We start from the raw sequence: 17,117 nt of genomic DNA, 5'->3' as shown, positions 1-17,117 counted from the left end.
TGATTCCCCCCCTGAATTGCAAACCAGTCGTTGCACGGAGTCACAAACCCTGTATTTGAAATCGCAGCCCACCCCCCGCCACACACACACACACTTGGTGCTTCTACTGACTTTCTTCTGCAAACAGGCTTGTAAAATGCCTGCAAATTATTCAGTGCCAAAGGCTGGTTTGAAAACATGGCTTTGTATAAATAATACCTCCATAGATTTCAACAGGTCAGTATCATTGTCCCTACTTTACAGTTGGGGATCCTGAGGCACAGATAGGGGAAGTGACTTTCCCAATATCAGCCTGTAGGTCAGTAGCAGAGACAGAAATAGAACCTAGGTCCCTTGAGTCTCATTCCAGTGCTTTATCCACTAGGCAACAGTGTCTCTAACTGCATTAGCGATATGGAAGGTAGGTAGAGTCTATTTCTTGAGTCTCTGTATGTTCACAAATCAACATTTTACATAGCTGAAAGGTCAGCTCCTGACTGCCTTGCACCCTCAAAGTCTCTGGTGGGGTTGAGTAGGCAGGGAATGCAGTACAGTGTACTTAGATTGTTTTCTCTTTGGGGTGGGGGACCATCTTTTTGTTCTGTGATTGTATAGTGCTTAGCACAGTGGGATCCAGGACTGGGGCTCCTACGTGCTACCACAATATCATTAATATTATTAATTAAGCCTTTTAAGTTCTGTCTACTCAGGAGCCAGATCCCCAGCAGGTGTAAATAGGTACAGTGCAATTACCTTGAGTGAAGCTACTTTGATTTACACAAACCGAGGATCTGGCTGATGGAGTTGTGATTGTGCAATGGAATTAAATATAATCTGATATTTTAAGGTGACTTTATCAAATTATTTGTGACATTTAATATGTACCATCTTATTCACCAGCGTGATAGGTATGACACTGTGAAACAGGCACTCAATAATTTTTCACATATGAAATATATTTTCAGTGGCTCTGATATACAGCAGATAGTGCTGGTCCTGGGCACGCACGTTCTGTACTGGAAATATTAATTCTCATGTGTGAATGAGCAAATACGAAACAGGAATAGGTTTGGGAACTTTGGTATATGGGAGCATTACCCAAAATGGACTGTAGGAGGGGAGATCTAGATTTGAATAGTATATGCCAAAGCCAATGCATAAGCATTCTTTATTTTAACTTTGTTAAAAAGACAAGTCAAACCTAGTACATTAAATACAATGCATGCTCTTCCCTGCTTCATTAATTCAGTCCAAAAACCTTTGAAGTTACAACCAAATATTGATACAAACACAGAGGATTGCAATAAAAATGCCAGCCAACCAGTTTTACTATGCAAGTCAAGACCTAAGCATCTCCCCTATTCTCAGGAGAAACATGGAGGTCACAGAGAATAAGGGTGCAGGAGTATTAGAGACAAGTAAGAAAATTACAAAAACGACCTTCTCCTGGTATATATGGTAAATTTGTCCCAAGGTACTAGCTGGGGAATTCTAGTACATGAAGCTGTCCTTAGACCAAAACAGGTTTTGGATTAAAAGCTGAAAGGCAGATACTTTGGGTGGGGCGGATGGGAGGGGAAACAAGGTTTGGAGCAATGTTAATGCCCATTCAGTCTGTCAGTTTTTAAAAACATACTTACTGCAAAATCCAGTAAATATCTGCATTATGGAGCTGACTATTGAATAGCTGAGAATCTGCTGTGGTTGGCTGGAAAATCACTAACTGTTAGAAACTGCAATGCGTTTGGGGCAGCTGTGTAAACATAGACACTGAATTTTTTTGTTGTCATTTAGCTCATTTTAAACAATATCAAGAAAAACTTAATGCTCAGTTATTTCTTTGTCTATAGAGAGCATGAATACAGGAAGCAGTTAACAGTGCTGAGCATTGCCACATAAACTTCTGATTTGCAACTGGAGCTGTTTTTTGTAAGAACACAATCACGCACTTTGCAACAAACAGAGGACAGCTAGCCAAGATGAGATAAGTGTCCAAATCTAGTATACATTTAGTTGCATATCGTGTATTAGGCTAGGTAGTTGATAAGTTGGTCCTATGTACACTGATGGGAAAACACATGCAGTTTGATATTTGGTAACAAAGAAGGACTCATGAGAAGGGACTCTTGGGAATATTCAGTAGGAGGTTTGAAATTCAAAGCTACTGCCTTCATTTTGAGATGCTGAATAAAAAAAGCTAGTATTGTTAAAGAGCCGGTGCTCCCTAAGCTAGATGCCACCCTTTAAATAGGATCTTCACCTCTGGTACCAATTTAGCTACTCACTGTCTTGAACTCTGAATATAAACCCTTGGCAAATAAAGTTAAATCTTCCAAATCTACAGAACTCAGCTGAAAGTGGAATTCCACAGGTAGCTGTAATCTCATCTTTTGGATAAAATGACTTTAGAAATATTTCCTTGCTCCTTTATGTAGCTTTTATTTGAACGGCAAATTCACAAATTTGTCACTGCATTCCTTGACGCATATTGGAAATACTATTTATCAATCATCTTAGGAGCCACAGAGCATGTTGTACCATTTGGCTAAAATAACCCCATGCACTGAAGCACTCTCAGAGCAGCCATATTCCTTTTAAAATGCCTCCCTGGTAATGTTACTAAATAACTCCTTTTAGTGACACTACTGGAAACCTCTGAACCCCACTCAGGGTTTTTCCACACAATTGTAGTGCTTTAAATTTTCAAAGCGATGTACAAACCTCACAATGCCCCAGTGAGGTAGATAAATATCCCTGTTTTACAGATGGGGAGGCAGAGGCAGAGTGGCTAAGTGACTTTGCCCAAGGCCACACAGCAAGCCACAGGAAGAGCTGAGATTAAAATGCAGACGTTCCAACTCCAAAAATAAATCCACTAGCTAGCTCTACTCTGGGTTTTAATTTTGCACCTTTGATTTCCCCCACTAGGAAATACCTCTTCGTTGCTTAGTTCATCTGCTTCTGCTGCTTATCCCCCATGTGGATTCATAACCCTTTTTGAACCCAGCAGGTACTTGTAATGTCACAGAGAATATCTACTCTGAGTTTCTGTCAGGGGTCAGTATGCCTTGTAAAACAATCCTAAGGCAGCAAAAAGATAGCATTTTTCATGATGCACTTGTAACATTCCAACATTGTCCCAATACAAATTGGAAGCCAGATCCTGCTCTTCACTCAGCTGACTTCAGTAGGATTACTCACATGAGTAAAACAAGCAGGATTTGGCCCTTGGTTTTACAACTGGCAAAAGAAACATTTTTTTCCAGGTAGAATCAGCTGCTGCTGAGCAATTTTTGCCCCTGAAGTGCTCTGAAAAGTTAAGATCATAAAAAAAAGTGCATAAAATCCTAAACGATTCGTCTAGCGCCTGTGAAAATTGACACAACCTCAAAGGAGGTGAAAGTCTGTGTCATGTTCGTTGTCAATCCAGCATCTGAGAGTTTAAAATGCGGCATAGTGGACTGAGCGATTACTGTACAAATAGGGGGAGACTCAGAGCTGAACCTTTAGAATTCACCTTTTTTTTCCTTTTTATTTTGGGTTCTATTTATAAATATTAACAAATCCAACAAAAAGTACACATAGATAATACTGAAATACAAAATTGTTGTAGGATGCAGTTAAGGACAATTACTGCAGCCTTCACATTGTAGCAAAACATTGGTATCAAACATTTAACAAGTTCTTGCATGACAACAACCATCTTGCATGCAATTTATATATACAGCCCAGTTAAAAAAGACTTCAATACAAAATGAAAAAATGCACACATTATGTCCCACTCCACATTAGGCATAAACCAGTGTTATGGCAAAATATATGCTTAAACAAATGGTACTTTTAAAATAACTGACAAAAAGGGAGAGTCCCTATTATTCCTGGCCATTCTAAGAGCTTCATTATCAGAGCCCTTGAACACATGCAGCTCCCATGGACACCAGTGAGAGCTGTGGGGGCTCAGCACTTCTGAAATCAAGCCCTAAATATCCTGCTATATTTTAAAGTGCTGGAAAAGTAACATACATGGGCAAGAAAGAATTGGTGAGATCATCTAACTTGACATACTGTTGGCATTCAAATAAAATTCATGCATATCTGCATAATTCACTACAAATATTACATTGTTAAAAAGACCCTAAGAAGGTTTTCCCATATCTAACACGGTGTACTATTATAACTTTGAAAAATAAATGTAGATCTAAACAGATTTGATTGTTGCCAAAAAGTGACTTTCAGCCCCAAAATACATGTTTATGAACTACTACGTAGTAGAGAGTAAAGACTTGAATGTAACTATGGACCTTTTCAATAATGCATGGATTAAAGGCTTCTGAAAATTCTGACAACATGCAGCATTTTGCAGTTAGTTTAGCTCATTTGTGACTTGTTGTGTTTGCAGAAAAACCTGTGAACTGTCTTGGACAAGGTTAGGAAAATAGAACAGTGTGGTTAATGAAAGGAAGAGGGGAAACTTTGATCCAGTGTATGGTGTGACTGTGACAGAGTAGAGAATTTTGGTTTGGGAGCTATGTGTTTGGTAGCGGGAGAGATTCTAGAACCAGCTTTTTATTAGATTGGATCACTCTCAATAACTCAGACTTGCAGTTGTCCCTTGCACATTCCACCAGGGATTGATTATGTTCCCACAAAACTACCAATGATGTCAGTAGGGCAAAATCAGGGCCTAAGTCTTTGGACACTGACTGGAGCCAGCCCAGATGCAAAGAACAGATTTGTAGAGGGGAATGGATAACTGGCCTACCTGGGGAGTTATGGAGTTACATACATTGTTAAGAAGGTTGAATAAAGGAAGAGACAAAGCCAAATTCTCTGTCCCTAACACGTGTGCAATGCCCACTGGAGTCCATGAAGGTTGTGTGCATGTAATCAAAGGCAGAATTTGATCCATGGCACTTACTGTAGCATCAAGACTGCCTCCTCTTGCCCTTCTAGCTGGTGGCAAGTCTTTGGGGGTTCTGCTCATTCTCACTAACCTGAATGAAATGTCTGCACTAAAAGTAAAATCTGAAGGTAAGTTTAATTGAAAAATAGTCCTGTTCAAACCAGCTGTGTAGTTGACAGGAAGAAAGGCAGATTCATGGTTTCCTAAAAATAGCAGCTGCATGGAAGTGCTAGTGTGAAGTCCCACTGTCTGTAACAGAGCAAGAGTAAGTGCTGGAATGGAATGGTCTGTTGATTTTCTGATCTTTCTTAAATATCAAAACTTCTCTTAGCAAATGTGAAGCCTTATATTATTTCTGGTGAGGCTGCAAGTGCCTACTGTATATAAGGAAGTATGTGTGTGTGTGTGTGTATATATATATATATATATATATATATATAGCCTTATATAGCTGCACAGCCCTTTTAGCATATTGGTATACTTCATATAGATTATCAGACAGGACAAGCATTACATTTCTGAAAGAAAAGCAAACAGTCCTCATCGATTATTGGAGAAGATGATCATTTCAAACCGTGATGTTTAAGTGCATTTCGACTGTTCGGGCCCAAACCACAGAAACTGACAACCAGAAATGTGGCACAGTCGCCTTAGTAAAACAGTTCCATTTAATAATGCTTTTTGCTCATAGTAGCTACACAAACAAAAAGTGATCCATTCATTTTGCAAGGCAGCAAGAAGATAATTCAGTATATCAAATAGTTAGTAAATAAGTCACAATTCTAGTGCATGCAGGCCATTTTTTCTCTCAATTGACAATGTGTATGTGTGTGTTGGAGAGAGGGGGTGCTCAGAGACACCTGGGAGAAAACCCGAGGGGATCGCACCCACTGAACAGAGAAAATAAATTGTGTCTTGTTCAGTGGTATTTCCCTGCAGCCTGACCATCAGTTGGAATTTACCAAGCCACTCTTTCTTGCTGACTTAGTATCCTTTTAAATGTAGTAAGTAAACTAGAAGTCCAAAGGCATGAATTGTTCCTGGTTCTGGTTGTGAGAGAGAGAGCTGGGCTATCTTCAGGATCCCGGGCCTGTCTTTAGGGTCAATCGCTGAGGATGGCTCCTGGCAGCTCGTTCGTTAATGTGTGCCAGCGCTCTATTTTCTTGTCCTTGTTTTTCAGGCAATCAAACCAGTGCTTCAGCCGCTCACCTTTGGCATTAATTCCTAACACTACTCCACCTTAGCACAGAGAGAGAGACAGTCAGCTCATTCCACAGAGGTAAGCCAAGCTATGCCAGTAAAGACAGACAGAGAAGTCTGTTACTGACATTTGTTCAGCTATCCAGTGAGATATATGCAGTGTGACATTGCAAAGCTTTCCATGCTCCTTGGTAGCTATTGGAAACAGCTGTTTAGAGGGGCAAGTGGAAAGGGAGTCCTCACTGTCACACACAGGTACATTTTCTTCCTTTTAGTGTGGGTGGATGGGTGGACGCTGCTAGCGAGCACAATCACTGGGTAGATGAAAGCTTCCTGACTAGATTATCCTGGCCCCACTCACTTGGAGCTGGGCGAAGAGGAAGGAGTACATCTTTCAAGCACTGCTAACGGGCTTGGCTCTGTCCCATGCTGCCTTTATGGTGCTGCCCCCATCCTCTGAGTTTAATACTCTCGACAATGTCAAATTACAAGTGATTTGTTTGTGTAATTTGTTGCCCTAGAAGTATCCATCTTGATTTAACAGGTCTCTTAGCGTGGGGGGAGGGGTTGGGCTAGAATCTGACCAAGAAATGGAAAGCCAGTTAAATCACATGCCAAAGTATTCTATGCTCAGGGAAGCAAACATGGAAGCTGGAACAGCCTGTCCTTTTTTAAGGATGGCTCAGAGCGGGACTGCAAATGCCCCTCTCATTCCAAAGGCATAAGGAGGTAATGAATTCTCCTTGGCCATAAATCATTATGGCCACAAACAAAATGACCTCTAAATACTGCAAAGGTGGTTTGAAGCCTTTGCATTCAACAAAGACATATTAAGCCTCCACTGTCACTCGTCTCTGGCTTTCAGAAGAAAAGGCTTTGAAAATCAAGGTGGATGGAGACAGGCTCGTCCTACTGCAGAGTGGGAAGCCAGAGCTGAGCGTAAGGGCTTGTCTACATGAATGCTTAGTGCATGGGAATTACACCCGCCTGCCACACAAGTTCACTGGGGTACTTTAATCTACTCCCATTTCAAAGCAAGGTAGCAAAGTGCACAACAGAATTTATGTGTGTGGCAGCAGGGTCCAATTGGGCAGGCTAGTGTGCGACAGATTTCTACCCCCGCTTGCCATAAGCTAAGTGGTCATACAGACAAGCCCTTAGTTGATTTATGTTAAAGGGCACATGCCCAAAGCAGCTTTAAACTTACTTCAAGAGCATCTTACTTACCAATAAAATCATTTGATTTTCCAATGTCATAATCCCACACAGTGACTTCTAAGGTCTTCTTTGCCAGGTCACCATGCTTTATTTCATAACAAAATTCCTGTTGGGGAGAAGAGATCGAATTCAGGAGGCAACATGTCATCTCCAAAACCCTAGCTATGCTAGCGCAGTGCAGTGTGGTTTTACAGAGTATCCTCAATGCAGGATCAAAATGTTTCACAGGAAATGCTTGTAAGCTACAGCAATAAGGAAGGTTTGAAGGTGCTATTTAATAGGACTGACTGAGTGGCTTGCAGAGCATGTCAGCTGGATGGAACAGAGGAGCGGTAGGCCAGGAATAGAAGCAGTTGGCTCTGAGGAGCTAGTGCATAAAGAATTGCATCTACTTACTGGGATCACTGCATATGTCCCTTGGTGTCATTTGTTTTCTGGGCCAGGAAAATTCTCATTTAACAATGACTAAACATATGCAAAGGGAGGTGAATCATGAGCCAATGCTTATGCTCTGTGTCACGAGCGATTGAGGAAGAGAGGGCTTTAATTGTATATGACTAACACTCATTGGCCATTCCAGGTGGTCCTACCATGGAGAGACCTAGCAAGTGGTGCACAGCAAGGTTTCTTTTTCACTTGCATTAACAGAAATAGGTGAATGAGAGAAAGGATTATCCAGTGGTTAGTGCACAAGCCTGGGACTTGGGAGACCTGGGTTCAGTTTCCTGCTCTACTATAGACTTCCTGCATGATCATGGGCAAGTCACTTAGGCCCTGACCCTGCTGTTAGACACCTAAATACCAATGAGGATCTGGGGCTCAGTTTCCAGCATGTAAAATGAAGATAGTAGCACTTCTCTACCTCACAGAAGTGAGGAGAATCAATCCATTAAAGATAGTTAGGTGCTCGAAGGTGATGGTGATGGAGGTGGGGCCACAGAAGTACCAAAGCAGATAAAGCAAATCCTGTGCACCCTGCTGCACCAGCATGAGCCAGGCTAGATAACCACCCTCATCCTCACTGAGCGCTTGTGAAAAATACAACTGCATAAACCAGACTTGTGTCCACTTCCATAACTGAGATGGGGATAAGGTGCCTCTACACCAGACCCACTGGGGTGGCAGATGCAAGGATCCCAGCCAGGAGTGCCAGAGGAAGGGTGTTTATTCACTGCTCAGATTGCAATAGAAGTATTTAAGTAAGGCAAGCAGAGGCAGAATATGATTGGATGTTCTGCAGCCGGGGAAACTGATGTGATTTATAGACCTATCCTCTTGATATGTGAGGCGCTCAGAGAGAGCAGCTATCAAATACAGTGTGGTGCTAAAGTACCTCATTGAATTCAGGATTTAGTGTTTTCTTTTTCACTGCAGTCTTGTGCTTTGATTTCTTGTCCTCATCTGGTTTCAAGTAGCTGTAATTATAATAAAGACCTTGATCAGAACACACAGCCATCTAGCTGACAGTCAGAATCTCTTTTTTACAAGTTTGACCTAAGTTGTTCCCACAATCAGTTGAATTGTATTCCCAGCTTTGCTGGTGACTCACTGTGTGACCACAGGTAAACTACTGGCCTGCCTTGAGCTATGGCTTCCTGTTTTGTAAAAGGGTGGTATTATTTTTTACCTATCGTGGATGACGTTCTTTGAGATCCTTGAGTGAAAGTCATTGCAGCGGTGGAAAGTAGCCAGTGCAGCGGTGGAAAGTAGCACATTGGCCTCTGACGTTAAAAAGAGGCACTGCTTCAACTCAGCTGAGCAGCTGTTCAGATTCTACTATACACCTTCTCATAGTGCAATGGTTATACCACACTCCAGTCCCTAGAGGCCACTAGAGCTGCATGCACAGCACAAGTGTGCTCTGAATAATTCCTGCCTCCAGAAATGCTGGCTTAAATCCTAGGTAGCCATGCATTAAAGACTCTAAAGTAGAATACCAGTCCACATCCAGTGGCACAAATCTAGATCCTTGCTGAGATACAAAGAACATTTATGAATGAGAGAGATTAGACATCAGTACTGCCATCCCCAAGCATTCAAAAATCTTGAGTTGGGTTCCCAGAGTCCCAGTTCAGTGCTCTGTCCTGCTGCCTTCTAAAGGTCATGGTGCCTTCTAAAGAAATAGTCACTTTAAAAAACCTCACATTTATGCCTGAACCATTTTTTACCTACTAATGTTACAAGCATCCCCTCAACTCAAAGAGGGTAGCAGGAACAAATATACTGGACAGCACTTTGCATGTAGCCAATTTGCTCTGCTCTTTACATGCGTGTTTCACACAGCAAAGAAAAATAAAATCATACGGGAAGAAGGTGTTGAGCCTGAAATCTTTTAAGATTCACAAAGAGTTAAACGTAGTTAAAGTTGACGCTGCGCCTTTAAAAATCAGTTCTGTTTTCCTCTCATGTTTTCTGTATCTCACTCAGATTTAGGATTTATGCATGAAAACAACATACTTTTCTAACGGCTCCTGCTTCTTAGTCATGCCCTGAAGCCATAATCTACTGTTTGTGTTAGCACAATAGGCAACTGCCAAAATGACTGTGTGGTAATAAACAGGGACTTATGTTACTTTGGAGAATATGCAGCCAAAGCTGATGCGCACTTAAAAAAAAATGCAAGGATTTATTTTTATGAAAAACACTCCATTCATAAAAAGCAATTAAGTAAAAAGCAGAAAACATATTGCACAGAAATGTGATTGATTGCTGTGTTAACACCATTACCAAAGCAACACTCGAAGATGCTCTATTCTCATGGTAGATGAATTCTATTTCAAAACTGGGGTTGGCCAAAAGAAGAGCTTCATTCCAGTGCCTAGAGTGGCATTGGAGCTGGGACTGGCCATGTGTCTGATGGTGCCAACTCTTACGCTGTCAGGGGATGTGACTATTTCAGCTTTCAGTGGTATAGTAAAAAAAGAGATGGTTGAAGACAGCAGCTGAGCACCCAGAGAAGTGTCTGGAGACAGAGTTTAAAGCTTTTCTCCTACAGCCCTCTCCCTTCCCACCCCCCAACCAGGAAAAGTGGGGGGGGGAGGGGAGCTTCAGAATGCCTCTCACATGCACACATTTGGATACCCCAACCCCCAGGCTCAGGGCTTTGTGTTTATGGCATGCAGTGAGGCTGCTTGTTCTCAGTTCCCTGGCCTGGTCTCAGTGCTTGTGGCAGTCACAAAGCATGCTCATTTTCAGATTTTTTGGTCTTAGTAAGTTGTTTGTGGTATGAAATGAGCATGCACACTCTCAGCAACTCATCTCTTCTGGTCTCAGGGCTATATGCCTATGACATGCCCATTCTCAGCTCTCTTACAGTCACTGTGCTATGGACCAAGTAGACATGGTCTCAGCACTGTGGCCCAGATCCACAAAGGGACTTAGGGATGGCTACGCTGCATATTGCCACACCTAACTTTTAGATGCTCAGAAAATCACTAGAGCAACAACAGGCTCCCCAAAGACTGAGGTAGGCACTTAGGCTCTGTCATAAATATAAAGGGAAGGGTAAACCCCTTTGAAATCCCTCCTGGCCAGGGGAAAGCTCCTCTCACCTGTAAAGGGTTAAGAAGCTAAAGGTAACCTCGCTGGCACCTGACCAAAATGACCAATGAGGAGACAAGATACTTTCAAAAGCTGGGAGGAGGGAGACAAACAAAGGGTTTGTGTCTGTCTGTGTGCTGCTCTTGCCAGAGACAGAACAGGAATGGAGTCTTAGAACTTTTAGTAAGTAATCTAGCTAGGTATGTGTTAGATTATGATTTCTTTAAATGGCTGAGAAAAGAATTGTGCTGAATAGAATAACTATTTCTGTCTGTATATCTTTTTTGTAACTTAAGGTTTTGCCTAGAGGGGTTCTCTATGTTTTGAATCTAATTACCCTGTAAGATATCTACCATTCTGATTTTACAGGGGGGATTTCTTTATTTCTATTTACTTCTATTTTTTTATTAAAAGTCTTCTTGTAAAAACTGAATGCTTTTTCATCGTTCTCAGATCCAAGGGTTTGGGTCTGTGGTCACCTATGCAAATTGGTGAGGCTTTTTATCCAACATTTCCCAGGAAAGGGGGGGTGCAAGTGTTGGGAGGATTGTCCATTGTTCTTAAGATCCAAGGGTCTGGGTCTGTAGTCACCTAGGCAAATTGGTGAGGCTTTTTACCAAACCTTGTCCAGGAAGTGGGGTGCAAGGTTTTGGGAAGTATTTTGGGGGGACAGACGCGTCCAAACAGCTCTTCCCCAGTAACCAGTAATTGTTTGGTGGTGGTAGCGGCCATTCCAAGGATAACGGGTGTAAAATTTTGTACCTTGGGGAAGTTTTGACCTAAGCTGGTAAAGATAAGCTTAGGAGGTTTTTCATGCAGGTCCCCACATCTGTACCCTAGAGTTCAGAGTGGGGGAGGAACCTTGACATGGTGGCACAGTGGTGGGATTAACCTGAAATCATTTGAGATCCAGTTGAGATTTTTTGAACTAGAAATACAGAGTTTAAAAAGGAAATTTTTTTTTCTTTGGAAAGAAAGTCCAGAAAGCAGCTTTGAAACTTTGGCCAAGCAGAGACAAAAGGGGATTATCTTGTGAATTGCAGGTTTTTTTGCCTGGAGGCAGGGTACTTAACTCCTGCAGGGAAATTCACAGTCTTCCAACCCATTGTTTTTTTTTTTGTTTTTTTTTCTTTTCTTCCTAAAAGTAAATAGGGGGTGTGTGTTCTACCCATTTGCTTTTTCTTTGGGCTGGGTACCCAGTAATTGTTTGGTGGTGGTAGCGGCCATTCCAAGGATAACGGGTGTAAAATTTTGTACCTTGGGGAAGTTTTGACCTAAGCTGGTAAAGATAAGCTTAGGAGGTTTTTCATGCAGGTCCCCACATCTGTACCCTAGAGTTCAGAGTGGGGGAGGAACCTTGACAGGCTCCCTCTTCACTGAAGGGGGAGAGATAGTGACCTAAAAACAGGACCCACAAAAGCCAGCGCTCAAGGCAGGATACTGCCTGAGCTAGCCACTGGGAGATGCTGAGCGGGGTGGGTATTAAGTCCTGCCTTTCACACAGGTTAGTGCCTGTGAGCCACACAGGATCCCCTCTCCTGGAGGCAGGGGACTTTGGGGCCTAAACTGTTTCTTGTGAGAGAGTTAGGCTGCTGCCTAACACCCTCAACCAACTGAGGAGAGAGGGGGAAGGAGTCAGAGGCCTTCTACGTAAACTACCCCAGTGGTTTGGATACTTGCCTAGGATGTCGTTCAGTTCCCCAGCTCGCTTCCTGAGGTGGGATTTGAATAGACTTCTATCTCTCCAGTGGGTTTCCTAATCAGCTAAGGGATGTTGTGGTGTGGGTTGCTCCTCTTCTCTTGCTGAAGCTTTAATTAATTAATTGGAGGATGGGCGAGACTGATGGTGGGGGCCCCCCTTCTTGCCTGTTGGAGCTGTTCCGCTTTACTTAAGTAGTGTTTGGGCCAGCCAAAGAGTTAGAAACGCTCCCTAGTCCAGTAGCTGGGGACTTGTTTAGGAGGTAGGGGATTCTGGTTCAAATCCTGGTTCTGCCTGTTAAAGGGATTTGCAGTGGGATTCTTTGCCTTCCAGGGAACTTCTCAGTGAGGTGGGAACACCATGTGAATCTCCTGGCTTTCTTTGGAGGATGTTTGTCCCAGAGAAGGTGAGACTGTTTGAACAGGGACATCCCGCTCTGAAGTTGCGTGGGAGGTGGGTGAGTACTCGGACCAGTGCTATTAAACATGTTAATAAATTATCTATAAAAAGGCTAAATGATGAGGCTGCAAAATTTGCAGATGATACAAAATTACTCAAGATAGTTAAGTCCAAAGCAGTACTGTTTTGATTACATAGTTGCATCATCAGTTGTATTTAGCTCTCTGCCAATTTTAGTCAAAATTAGACTAAGTTTCGACAAGCTATTGCCCTTTATATGATTTTTTTGTGGTTGACTGGATGCCCAATAACATTTAAACATCCAGTGGTATAGAAAAACTTCACCACTTGCAGCATCTCCATCCACGTTGGGGATGACCATCAGATATGTGTCTAACGTGTTAGCTATGAAATGTTTCTAGATGATGGGTTACCCCTAAGTGCCAAAAATGCGTACAGGCTGGTAGAATAGACTCAGCTCGCACAGTTAGATCAGTAGTATCACCCTAAATGAAGCCAAAGGCCATTTGAAATTAAGTATATCCAAACCTGCTCTAAAAAGGATTAATGCCATGATCATCCTCTGCTGAAAAGGAGGAGGGTCATTACATAGCCCAGAGACCCTGGTCATACCTGCAGCGTGTTCTCACATCACCATGGGCATTGGCAGCCAGCAGCCTTTTGAATATTTTGTATGAAAACAGTCCAAAAGGTGAGTGGCTCTTTCTGGATTCCAATCAGCTAAGAGCTAACAGTGTGATTTTCAAGGCCTGATTTTCAAAGGGACCATCTCCCAGAACTCCAAGGAGACAAGCAGGTGCTTCCCCACAACCAGATTTGCATCGGATAGTAAAATACACAGGAGTATAGCAGCCCCCTTTAATGCCATGGCACCTTTTACAGGGGCGTGGAGCAGGAGAAACACCCACGACTGGCACAGGTGACCCACAGCAGACAGCCAGAGAAGAGTTGTGTGCATCCCAGCTAAGGAGCAGGGTATGGTCCCTCCTGTGCAAATGCCTTCATCTGGTTTCCAGTCCACACTCTGCTTGCTGCTACAGGTATGCAGCCGACAGGGATAGGAAATGGCATAAATATACCTTTAGCACTGGGGGTGTGGGCATTTTTGTCAGACTCCTTATATTCAGGCCATACAATTCTATCAATAGGAGCCCTGTTTTGGGTGTCGCGTCACTTTAAAACAGCTCTTTGGGTCTTCCAATAACAGAAGTGTGTTTCGGGGAGGGAGAGCCCGCCCTCTGATGGGGATCGGCACATGGGTGCTACCCAGCACAGCATGCATGGCTATCACAGCACGCATGGCAATGCCAGCACTTGTCAGTAGAAATTCAGTGACAGAACTCCACAGGGGAATCTAAAGTTAAGCCAAGTTATCAGTGGTCCCCAGTCCCTACACCCTTACAGCCTGTGCCCAGCTGATAAGAGACAACATACAATCTGAAAAGCCCCAGCAGGGCAATAGATCAGTCAGGCACTAATCAAGTTGTACTTGAAAGGGGAGGTCAAATCACATTCAGAAAGATACAGATTTAAAACTCAAATAGAACCCAGATTGGACTGCAGAGGCTGCCACTTCCCCCATGATTTACTAGGAACGCTACCAAAGCTGAGGGCTGTATTCCCCATGTGCTGTATTTATATCCTGACTCCTATTCCAAAGGGGTAAACAGCAGCACACAAATATTGCATGGAACCCAGACAATATTTTAATATTGGATTGCTCTGTACCATGCACATATTTCCACTGCTCCATTTACTATGTAGGGAAAGAGCTCTGGTTCTCTGGATGCTAGAAACTCTGGATCTGAGTCTTAGTACAATAGTTTTATATTTAGGAAGCTCCTTGGAATCGCATTTTCTCAGGCCTGGTCTACACAAGAAAGGGCTTACAGTACAAATATACTGATACAGCTATACAGGCCAATTCTCCTAGTGGAGAGACAGCTTATAGCATCTAAAGAGTTATTTTGCTGGTTTCGCTTATACCAGTTCCCCAAATGAAATAAAATATGCTGGCAAAAGGCCATTTTTGCTGGTATAACAGTCTACACTGCGGGTTTTGCTGTGCAGCTGTGTTGGCTAGGGAAGTGATTTTTTCACACTCCCAGCTGACATGGCTATGCTGGCAAAACTTTTAAGTGTAGATCAGGCCTAAGACCGGCAATTTCAAGAGACAGTGCTAAGGGGAGGGAGTTTTGAAAAGAGTACATGTTATTTAGAAGTAAGGGCTTGTCTAAAACGAAATGTAGGACTGGAAGAGATAGATCATCTCAATAGATCATCTCGTCCAGTCCCCTGCACTCAAGGCAGAACTATGTAATAGCTAGACCATTCCTGACAGGTGAGTGTCTAACCTGTTCTTTAAAATCTCCAATGATGGAGATTCCACAACCTCCCTAGGCAATTTATTCCGGTGTTTAACCACCCTGACAGTTAGGAAGTTTTTCCTGTTGTCAACTTAAAAGTCACTTGCTGCAATTTAAGCCCATTGTTTCTTGTGCTATTCTCAGAGGCTAATAAGAACAATTTTTCACCCTCCTCCTTGTAACAACCTTGTATGTACTTGAAAACTGTTATCATGTCCCCCCTTAGTCGTCTTTTCTCCAGACTAAAACCAAATTTTTTCAACCTCTCCTCATAGGTCATGTTTTCTAGACCTTTAATCATTTTTCTTGCTCTTCTCTGGACTTTCACCAATTTGTCTATGTCTCTCCTGAAATGTGGTGCCCAGAACTGGACACAGTAACGTGAGGCCTTACCAGCACAGAGTAGAGCGGAAGAATCACTTCTCATTCTTGCTTACAACACTCCTTTTCACATCTAGGTGAAAAGTCAGCCAAAGGGCATTTCAGGTATCCTGGATCAAAGTACATTTTCAGAGGAACAAAATCCTGCAGCCTACCGTGTTTATCAGTTAGAGAGTGGAAGATAAAACTTCACGGAAATAAATCTACTCTGTCCTGCTGGAATCTGCCCTGAGGAATGAGGAAGCCAGCTAAATCACATGCCACTGACTTATGAAATTGGCATCTCTGCTCTACATGCTCTCCTTTAATTGTTTGTAGTTGTCACAGCTGGAAGGGCTTGGCAAGGACAGCCACCGTGAGAATGGCATGGCTATTACAAAGGAAAACAAGACAGTCTGCCAGTGAGACACCAATTAAGTAGGGAGCAGGGAGTACACTGATCTCCCTTTGGTGAAGAAATGACACATTGTTACCTGGATGGGATCACACTCAGAAAGGAGTGAGATGTAGACTTGATGATGCACTAAACATGTGAAAGCTCTTTGCAGGGGGTTAGGAGAGAGGTGTGGGTGCACACACACAATACACCCACCCTACCTCCTCTCCAGAAAGTGCTGAAATAAATGCTGAGTCAACATGTCTTAATTCTCTTAGTTATAACATAGAGAAGACTTGGTTTGCGTCGCAAAAGATTCCAGATCTAATTTTGTTTGTATTCTTTATCTTTTCTTAATAATTTTTCTTTAACTAATTAGATTTTGATAAATTTTGTTTGTAAATTGTGTAATACAAACAATTGATTTATATTTTAACTATTAATGTTATATAGATAATTAAATGTTTCAAGAATAGCTAAGATTAGATAGCAAATGGCTAATATATTATTGGTAGCGGCAATCCCTCTTTCACAGGTGTTTATTTTTTATGGATCCTTTGGTGACTGATGAGTCTGATCCTTGGGCCATAGGCTCATTGGCAGGTGTTGCAGGTGGTGTCATCTGAATAGGAATCTCTAACTATGAGGGGGGAATATTCTCCCATGTAAATCTGTTCCATGTGCCCACTGTCTGCAGCATTCTTATACCTTCTTCTGAAGCATCTGGTGTTGGCCACTGGCTGCGACAGGACACTGGATGAGGTGGGCCTTGGATCTGACTCTGTCTGGCAATTCCCATGTTCCTAGACATTTCCACAGCAGCCTGTCAGAGCCAGGTATAGCTTCAGCCCCACAAGGAGCATGGATCTGCTCAGTTAGGAGGTGCCATTTTATATGTGCACTTCTCTGGCTACACCCAGCACTTTACTCTTCCAGAAGTCTGGTCCTGAAGAATCATAACTCTTGAAACTAAAAACTGTCTGCTTGAAATGCTGCCCTGGTTCTCTTCCCCGACGGAGCCAAGAGCATCGCTAA

General features: G+C 42.6%; 1 protein-coding gene and 1 long non-coding RNA gene across 4 annotated transcripts in view; one reads left to right on the top strand and one right to left on the bottom strand.

The window, feature by feature from the left end:
* Positions 1-1,114: 1,114 nt before the first annotated feature.
* DOC2B (double C2 domain beta) overlaps positions 1,115-17,117 on the bottom strand; it is a 133,193-nt gene continuing 117,190 nt past the window's right edge. For both annotated transcript variants that reach the window (XM_075120661.1, XM_075120660.1), the window contains 3 exons: positions 8,634-8,715; positions 7,310-7,406; positions 1,115-6,121 (listed from right to left, as the gene is read on the bottom strand). In XM_075120661.1, the coding sequence (XP_074976762.1) occupies positions 5,985-6,121; positions 7,310-7,406; positions 8,634-8,715 (316 nt within the window). In that variant the 3' untranslated portion in view covers positions 1,115-5,984. The remainder of the gene's footprint in view (positions 6,122-7,309; positions 7,407-8,633; positions 8,716-17,117) is intronic.
* On the top strand, positions 6,072-16,564 carry LOC142069463 (uncharacterized). 2 transcript variants are annotated; one of them, XR_012665303.1, is made up of 4 exons: positions 6,072-6,161; positions 12,873-12,945; positions 13,842-13,999; positions 15,784-16,564. It is a non-coding gene; the product is annotated as an uncharacterized LOC142069463 (long non-coding RNA). The 2 variants fall into 2 exon arrangements; XR_012665302.1 differs by having other exon boundaries at positions 15,601-16,564.

Source organism: Caretta caretta, chromosome 17 (assembly GCF_965140235.1).
Source record: "Caretta caretta isolate rCarCar2 chromosome 17, rCarCar1.hap1, whole genome shotgun sequence".
Lineage (NCBI taxonomy): Eukaryota > Metazoa > Chordata > Testudines > Cheloniidae > Caretta > Caretta caretta.
Note: the sequence above shows the minus strand (reverse complement) of the source record. Positions and strands in the feature narration are given on the sequence as shown.